The sequence below is a fragment of the Eulemur rufifrons genome, chromosome 16 (genome assembly GCF_041146395.1).
Source record: "Eulemur rufifrons isolate Redbay chromosome 16, OSU_ERuf_1, whole genome shotgun sequence".
Classification (NCBI taxonomy): domain Eukaryota; kingdom Metazoa; phylum Chordata; class Mammalia; order Primates; family Lemuridae; genus Eulemur; species Eulemur rufifrons.
Window position 1 is genome coordinate 10,240,129 of NC_090998.1, and position 9,476 is coordinate 10,249,604.

Sequence of the window (9,476 nt, forward strand, 5' to 3'; positions counted from 1 at the left end):
GAAAAACTGACCAAATGGAACTGGCAATGCCAGTTCCAATGAGTAGACTACCCTCTCTTCTCTCCCATGGAAACATGGGACAAGAAATGTCAATATCCACAAATTCACCCCTGGAATGTTTGTTAAGAAATTGGAAGATCCTTGGGTTTAACAGCCTTTGGACAAAGAAACATTTGTCCAAACATTTGTCCAGCCTTTGGACAAAGAAATATTTGTGTTGCAAATATTCTTTTGCAACACAGCCGGGCCCTAATACCAACTACAGATGGATAATCTTGGCCTGACCAGTAAATGGAGTCTTAATTCCAATACCATCTTACAGCTAGAGGGTTTTGTAGAGGGGAGGGGAAGCAGTTCAGAAGTTCCATATGTTCAGGACTTTAAGTCCTTAAGAGACAACCGCTAGCACTGAGTATTGTGTGTCAAGAGGTGCCAACAGAAAGAAAGGGGAAGGAGTCAGGAGATGGAAAAGCAATTGGCTGTAGTCTCTGCCCCAGTGGGCCTCAGGCTCCACCTGAATATGTCCCTCAACCTCCCATATGTCCCCTGCAGGAGATATCCCGGGACGAGGAGGGCAGCCTAGGAGAGTACATGTGCCATTCTCCATGGGAGAGCTAAAAACATGCAAAGAGAAACTGGGAAGTTTTTCCATTGACCCTGGGTAATTCACAGAGGAATTTTCCAGAATACCTAATTTAGACAAGTCCTTTATATTGCATGTTGACGAAAAAAGAAAAGTTGCGATGAGAGTTTTGGTGCAAGAGTTTGCAGGAGAGTTGTGGCTGGTGAGATATTTCTCTAAGAATCTAAAACCTGTAGCCTATGGATCCATTGCTTGAGACTATTGGTTGCTGCAACCAAACTAGTAGAGGAAGCACAAAAGTTGGTCTTTTCCAGGACTCTCAATGTTTGAGTGCCACACAGCCTGGCTCCCCATTAACCAAAAATGGGCCAAGTTTACTCTCCAATAGTGAGTTGCTAAGATATCAGCTCCTCCTAATAGAACATCCAGAAGTCACCCTGGAAACCTGTGTGGCCTTAAATACAAACACACTATTCTGACAGAACAGAGGGAGGACAGAACTATAGATCAAAGTTGTAAAGAATCAATACTAACAGAGTCAACAGGAAGGACAGATTTAAAGGATACCCCTCTGTCAAATCCAGGGGACATTTGGTTTACTGATGAAAGTAGTATGGTGACAGATGGACATCGAGGGCTGGATATGCTGTGGTCTCCCACACTCAGGTTCTCCAGAGCAGGCCTTCACCACCAAACACCTCAGCCCAAAGGCTGAGCTGATAGTCCTAAGGCAGGCACTAGAACTGGCAGAGGATAGAATACAAATATGCACTGGCAGTAATATGTCTTTATGATTCACCATGCACATGGCCAGATTTGGAAGGAGAGGGGGCTACTCTTAGCCGGAAACTCTCTGATCAAACATGGAGAAGAGTTTCAGAAACTTTTACAGACAGTCTATTTACCAAAAGAAGTCTGAGTCCTACATTGTAAAGGACACCAAAGGGAGGGGGAATGTAGCACAAGGAAATAACAAGGCCACCAGTGTGGCCAAGAGAGTGGCGCGGGAAGAGGAATTTGTACCAGCAGTGTTGCAAACTGTACCCACACCATTAGAAATACAGGACAAATCAGTGTATTCTAAAAAGGAGGAGGAATGGGCCAAAGAAAAGGCATATTTCTTTACTCCCACAGAATGGTGGGAACAAGGGAGAAAGCCCTTCATCCCTTCTAATATCTCTCAAGAGGCAGTTTCTAGCTTCCATCAGGCTTTCCATATCAGGGCTGAGCCTCTGAAGATCCTTTTAGAAAAAAATGGTGATTATTCCAGGATTGGACAAATTAGTCAAATAACTTACTGCTTCATGCTACCTCTGTATCCAGAATAATCCACAAGGGGGAGCCAATCCAGTGAGGAGGCAGATATGGGGGAAGACTGGCAACTTGATTTTACTGTAATGAATTGATGCAGAGGTTATAAATATCTTTTGGTATTGGTGGACACCTTTTCAGGATGGGTTGAGACATACCTGACCCATACAGAAAGGGCAACAGAGGCGCATAAAATATCACTAAGGGAAATCATACTTCACTTGGTCTTCCTCTCCTCTGAGCCTTCAAAGTGATAATGGGTCAGCTTTTACATCTAAAATAGCACAGGGACTGACAACTGCCTTGGGGGTAGATTACAATTTACATACCTCCTGGTGGCCTCAGGCATCTGGCAAGGTAAAAGAGACCAGCTAAACTTTAAAAAGAAACTTAGCTGAATGATGTCAAGAAACAAAACAAATTGGGTTCAAAATCTTCCAGTTGCCTTAATGAGAATTTGTGTCTCTCTCAAAAAGGCACTGAAAGAGAAAAGCTGAAATTAAATTAAATTAAATATAAGTGAAATAGAAGAAAGAAAAGAACAAATAGTATAAACTCATGAGACACAATTAGTAGAGAGGATCAACAAAACCAAAGATTTTTCCATTGAAAACTTAACACAATTGATAAAAGACTATGTAAGAAAGAACCACAGAAGGCACAAATATTTTATTTCTAGATTAAACGTGGTAATACCCTATGGTTTTTACAGATATCAAACAATAAAACCATCTTATAAATACAGTTTAATATCCATGTAAAATAAAAATTTCCTAAAATATGCAAATTATGAAAATGTGGTAAAACAACGGAAACCCGTGTAAACCCTACATGTATGTATCAAACAAATTGAGTTTGTTATATAAACATTTCTACCAATATATTCTACGAACTCAGATGGCATCACTATTGAATAATAAACAGCAGTCTATACAAAGGCTTTCAGGTTATTAATAAAGGAATGTGTCCCAGTGTAGCCTTGACAGCAGGGCCTCTCAAATATGTAGCAATGAATCAAAACATAATAAAATCTCCTTATGAACATGGATGGAGAAACATATCTCACTCTAAATGTAATATATTCATTGACTTTTTTTTTAAGGGCCAATACAGAATGACCAGTAAATCAGAAACGCAAGACTGCTTTAACATCTAAAAGAATAAAAGTAGTTCAGTTTATAAACATTGTATAGAGAAAACATCATTTCAACTGATGCAAGTATATCAAAAATGTAACATTGATTCAAAGGAAAATCTATTAGAAATATGGGCATATTATAAAACTGCTTGAATATGAGAAAGCTTTGATAAAAACTTCATAAATATGTATGAAATGTTGAAAGCTTCTTATCAAAAAAGTGTAAATAATACATATCGTATACATAGAACCAATATTGTACCTTCTTTTCATCATTGGAAATAAAAACTTAGTGAAAATAAATTTAAAAACATTTATGGCACCTGGAAACATATGTTTAATAAAAGTGTGATCATTACAGATAAAATAGTTGAGTATATAAAAAGTCCAGAAAAACCTACACTTGAACTGGTAGAATTAATACATAAAATCAATGAGATAACTGAGTATAAGAACAGCATGCAAATGTCAGTTGTATTTCTATTTACAGCAACAAAATAACTAAAGGAAATTTTAAAATGAGGGTGCTATTTATAAAAGCATAAATGTGAAATATCTGTATTTTTGTATGACTTCAGTAGGAAAAAATACAAAATATGACAGAGAGAAATTAAAGAAAATCTAATAAATTGCCAGACATAAAATGATATTGATTGGAAAAGTCTACTTTATATAGAGTCCCAATGTTTAAATATGACTTTAGAGATGAATGCAGTCCCAAACATAATGCCAGAATTATTTTCAAATAGCTTTTATTGAGATGTCATGCAGATAGCATAAATTTCATCCATTTAAAGTGTATGTCAGTAGATTTTAGTATATTTACAGAGTTACAACTAAAACGACTTCCAAAATTTAGAAATTTTCATCACCCCAATCAGAAAAACACACCAATTAGTGGTCACTTCCCATTCTAACCTCTCCTTAGCCTTTGACAACCACTATTCCACTTTCTGTCTCTAAGGGTTTCCCTATCCTTGATATTTCACATAAACAGATTCACATAGCATTCAAATTTTAGAAAGGTTAAATGCCACAAACACAATGTTGAGCAAAAAGAGCCAGACACAAAAGCAATGACATCCTGTTCTTTGTGGTGTGTGTACTATACTATGAATATTATAGTTGAAAATCTTTTCATCGTTAAAACAAGTAACAATTCATTTTGACTCATACAATCATAATATTATTTCCATTGTACAAAATATAAAATTACAAGACCAACTCCAAACTCAGATGCTTTACTTCTAAAGCTTGTGCTTACAATGATATCTGTTTGAAGATCCACATCCATCTGATTGAAGTCTATTTGAGAGTAGAATAGCACAGTTACGTTTACCATGTGCTGTTTCTGCTATTCTGTAATGGAGAAAAATCCATACGACTATTATATATTATGGGGATATTCAATGAAACAAGAGTATTTTCCATGTACTTTAAGAAAAGAATTTTTTGAAAATAGTTAATGACATTTTAATGTAATATTAGTAAGAGTTGGTTATTATGAAAACTGAACACAGTAGTCCCCCATCTCTATAGGAGATGTGTTTCAAGACCACCAATGGATGTCGGAAACCACTTATTTTACTGAATCCTATTATAGACTGTTTATTCTATACATAACACCTATGATAGCTTTAATTTATAAAATAGGTACAAGAAGGGATTAACAACAATAATAACACAAAAGAATAAGAATAAAAATATTCCAGCAAAACTACTCTTAGGCTCTTCGGTCATTATTAAATACAGTCAGAGGCACTAGAACGCAAGCACTGCCATACTGTGACAACTGATCTGATCATGAGAGGGCGGCTGGGCGCAGTGGCTCACGCCTGTAATCCTAGCACTCTGGGAGGCCGAGGCGAGTAGATCGCTTGAGGTCAGGAGTTCGAGACCAGCCTGAGCAAAAGCGAGACCCTGTCTCTACTAAAAATAGAAAGAAATTATCTGGCCAACTAAAATATATATAGAAAAAAAAAAAAATAGCCGGGCATGGTGGCGCATGCCTATAGTCCCAGCTACTCGGGAGGCTGAGGCAGTAGGATCACTTAAGCCCAGGAGTTTGAGGTTGCTGTGAGCTAGGCTGATGCCCCAGCACTCACTCTAGCCCGGGCAACAAAGCAAGACTCTGTCTCAAAAAAAAAAAAAAAAAATGAGAGGGCTACTAAGTGACTAAACGGTGTGTTGCCTCTAGGGTGTGAACATGACATGATTAACATCCCAGGCAAGACAGATGGGACAATGTGAAATTTCACCATCCTGCTCAGAACACTGAGCAATTTAAAGCTCATAAAGTGTTATTTTCTGGAATTTTCATTTCATAATTTTCCGACCATGGTTGACTGCTAATACTTCAAACTACAGAAAGTGAAACCAGCAATAACAGGGGACTACTGTGGTCCATTCTTTAATATTTATATCAACATTTCACTGACTTCCAACATATTTTTCATGTCTGTAATTCAAGTTAAACTTACTCATATTATTCTGAATTTCTCCTTTTTATATTTTTTCTACTATATAGCACCAGTCAAAAAAACTTACTGAAGTTTGAAAGCTGAGCCATGTGATGACACCCATGGATGATCGCTGCTGTTACGAAAGACTCCAATCCATGATTGACGTAGCAGGGAGCCCAGAAATATCTATAGGAATATAAATATTTTACATTTAAATAATTATGAAACATTTTACAAATTTTTTAAAGTGCAAGTAGCATGTTCCTAAAGTGGATCTATAATTGTCAAAACAATGAATATTTTAAGGAATATATTAAAGTTGAAAACCACTTTTTATATTAACAAAGACTTTCACAAGTTTTGTAATTTTTGCTTAGAATGAACTCTTAAACATTTATACTTAGTAGTTTCATTCTTCTTCTTACATAATGAGGAAAATTATGATCCATGTAATTTAATATTTACCCATGTTGGCAAACAAAAAGAGCATGAATTTAAATAAATTTCTAGAAACTGTACATACATTTCTCCTCGTGCTAATATTAAATCAAAGTATATTTCTACTACATGTCTCAGAGTTTGCAGTTTGGAATGGAATTAAAAAGGCTGCCATATAAGCCAAGAATAATGGTTTTCTGGGCACCACACTATTTAAACCCCAACTTTTTTCTGTTTTGGTATTTGTGAAACATCAGTGGTCCAGTACAGGTGCTACTACTTACTAAATACAACCATGGATTCTGGAACTTATGAAAGACACAAGCAAAAGAGACACTGAAAGGTAGAAAGAGAAAGGTGGAATGGTTTAGGACCCCAGGATCAGGACATCTTAAGTCCCCACCCAACAGAAGAAAGTAACGTAGGCCTCCTGTTTCCCAAAACCCAACCTGGCAATGAGAGGTGCCTCAGGTAAGTTCATTCTCACTCTGCACTGAGAGGGCGTCCTGCCAGCAACACCAGCAAGGCTGGCACCACCACCAAGGGGGATCTATCAGGAGACTTGCTAACAGTAAGTAGCCAGAGGAAGTGAGTCTGCTCCCCACCAAGAGACACCAGAGTGGGTGTGGCTGAGGGGACCAGCAAAGGGATGCCATGACTACAAGTGCTCCATTTAAGGAAGCCTCTATGTCCCTGAGGGCATGAGACTCAAGTCCCCCATCCAGAGAGAACGGACAGAATGGATTTTAAAATGTTATAGGTACATAATATAGTAGTGAAAATTATCAAACTACAGCTAACTTCATTAGTATGAATACATTGTAAATATATCACATGGGAGTGAAAGGACACAGACATAAGAATGCATAATGTATGATTCCATTTATGTAAATTCTAAAACAGGCAAAACTTATTTATATGTTGGATGTCAGGGCAGTATTTTGGGGAAGGAGAAGGAGAAGTGATCAGGGCATACACAGGGGTGAGGCCATTGGGGTTGGAGACTTCTAATTCATCATCTGTCTTGTATTACGTGGGTCCATTCACCCCATCATCAATCTGCACATTCATCATGTGCTTAGTTCTTCATATTTAGTAAAATTAAATAGAAAAATCTATTTTAAAATGAAAGAATTGATATAAGCATGGTTTTGCATGAGAAGCAAGAATTGAAAATAATTTAATATGCACTAGCAACATATGAATATAAATAAACTATTGTGAGGTCAATTGATGGAATATTTACAGGTTTGAAAGTAAATAAGCTAATTGTATGTATTAAATATTAATGAATTCTACAATTATAATATTGACTGCAATGAGTTGTTAATAAAGATATAACATATAACATCTTACCATTTCTTCTTCATTATCTATGTAAAGCAGATTAGAGTTCTGGGAAGCACAGGCCGTCACACTCTCATCCCAAGTTTTTGATTCCTTACCAATGGAATAACAATTGGTGGAATATGTGAACCACCCCTCTGCACAACGACCACAATGATATGCTAAGGAAAGACCATGAATTATTATCCAGAAAGAGTATGAATTTTTTAAAATGAAAACCATTCTATGTATTTGTAAATGTTTATAAACTTATAACATATTTATGCATCCCGATAAGCTGATAACATGTAAAAAAACACATCCTCACTCATACACACACACAGAAAAGGGTCCGTTTCTAATTGCCTAACTATCTTGCCACATAAATCAAAGCATAAAACATAAATCCACCCTGAATCTGTCTGAAAAAACACTGAACAAAACTACTTTTTTGTAATAGCAAAATTATTTAACTGTTATCAACTGATTGCAGTAGTAATTTGAGTCAAATCGCAAAAAGAGGTATAGGGATTATAAATGAGTATTTTTATTTATTTTTTGAAGAAAAGGGAATGCCCTCCTATGATCTTTATTTATGAATGTTTATTGCCCAATATTTAAATTATTGCCCCCCAAAATATCTATTATCATTTTACACAGCCTAAAATCAAGATAATATATAAGATGACTAATATCAGTACCTCTCTGACTTCTTACAGCGTGAAAAGAATTGTTCTGCTTCTTTGTTTCTGTAGCTAGAAAAATTAAAGTAATCTTTATTAAAAATTAGTATCTGAATAGGTCACAATAATTTTAGTTTTTGTTTGAAATTTGCTATTATCACGTAGAATTAGAATTATCTAAATTAAAATTGATTTTAGCAAGAAAACATTAATAAAGTTGTGAAGGGTTGGGGGAAAAAAAATCCTTACAAGGCCTTTAAAACCAAACCACCATCTCTGTCTACACTATTATTTACAGTACAAGTAAGTATCTGATTTAACCACTTTCAAAAATTTGTATTTCTTGGTAAGCTTTTTCAGTCTCCTATAACATGTCTTTGAGTTATGAAGTTTGAATATATGCATATTATTAAAAGCAAAGAGTCTCTACAATTATTCTTTCATATATACTTTTGAAAAATTCAGATTAACCATTTCTCATTTAGTCCAAAATATATGTTAAAATGTGAATTCTATTCCTTCATACTATGAAATGTTTAGAGACACTTCCAAATATCAACTATTAAACTTCCCTTTTATTCTTCCAAAACCTACTTACAGGGATTGACAAGTCTTGTTACCACGGTGGACACGAAGACAAGACAGATGATTCCCAGGATCCCAGCAGTGAGCTTCTCTGGAGGTGACAGTAAATCTGCAGGGAGAGAAATAGAAACACTGAGAAAGCAGAGACAGAGACAGTTGGTTGGAATATTTACATACAAGAGACCCCACATCCACAGGGAATCAGAGATAAAATTGGACCCCAAACCCACATCTACCACAGTAATCTTTCTCTCAGAATATACGGTTGCATTTTCAGTACATGTAGTGCTCCATGATTTGTTGCACAGAGACTACAAATTTCAACAATGTGTGAGTAAAATTCATCTGCATATTTCATATTAAATACCATATCTCAACTTAGAACTCTTATTTCCATGAATAAAACTATGTAAGAACATCCTACTCTTTCTCCGCACCCCTGCATCCCAACTGCACATCCTAGAACAGTTAGTTGTATGGAGGAGCTATTAAGTGCTTTACCTTTGCAGTAGTAAGATTTGTCATCCCCTTGAAGATCCTGAGCAGCATTCTGAAGGTTTAATTCAACATATGTTATTTCCTGTTCGGTTCCTGAAGTGGAACTTTTAGTATCCTTAGATTTCTTTTGCTGCCTCTTTGGATTTTTGGCCAGCTTAATTTCAGAGTAGATTACTCTTTGATTATCCATCTCTGCAGCTGTGTGATGTCAAGGACTGTGCTCTATGAAACCTGGACTTAAGAAATCATTTATATAATGTCAAGATTCCTAGTACAGTCAAAATGGATGAGGTGGAGAGTGCGTATTGGTTCTCATTTTGCACTGAAGAATCTAAAGTTCTCACTCTAATTTCCTTAGAGCTTAAATAAGTGTTTTAGGGCAAAATATTTTTACAAAGATATTCCTGTGATATAAAAAAAAAGCAAACATTTTCTACATTTGTCAGAATATT

The 9,476-nt window shown here is 36.0% G+C and overlaps 1 protein-coding gene across 1 annotated transcript; it reads right to left on the reverse strand.

The window, feature by feature from the left end:
- Positions 1-4,279: 4,279 nt before the first annotated feature.
- LOC138396932 (NKG2-A/NKG2-B type II integral membrane protein-like) lies at positions 4,280-9,214 on the reverse strand. Its single transcript, XM_069490726.1, has 6 exons — positions 9,028-9,214; positions 8,540-8,635; positions 7,960-8,013; positions 7,289-7,440; positions 5,580-5,680; positions 4,280-4,391 (listed from the first exon to the last, which is right to left on the reverse strand). The coding sequence occupies exons 1-6, from the start codon at positions 9,212-9,214 to the stop codon at positions 4,280-4,282; spliced, it is 702 nt and encodes a 233-aa protein (XP_069346827.1).
- Between the last annotated feature and the right edge of the window lie 262 nt (positions 9,215-9,476).

Bases quoted from the DNA above. Each gene is read 5' to 3' on its own strand.
- LOC138396932 (XM_069490726.1), bottom strand. From the start codon at position 9,214: ATGGATAATCAAAGAGTAATCTACTCTGAAATTAAGCTGGCCAAAAAT. The intron at 5,681-7,288 runs GTAAGATGTTAT...ATATTCCTATAG, and splicing joins TAGATAATGAAGAAGAAATG to ATATTTCTGGGCTCCCTGCT. The intron at 4,392-5,579 runs GTAAGTTTTTTT...TCTCCATTACAG, and splicing joins GGCTCAGCTTTCAAACTTCA to AATAGCAGAAACAGCACATG.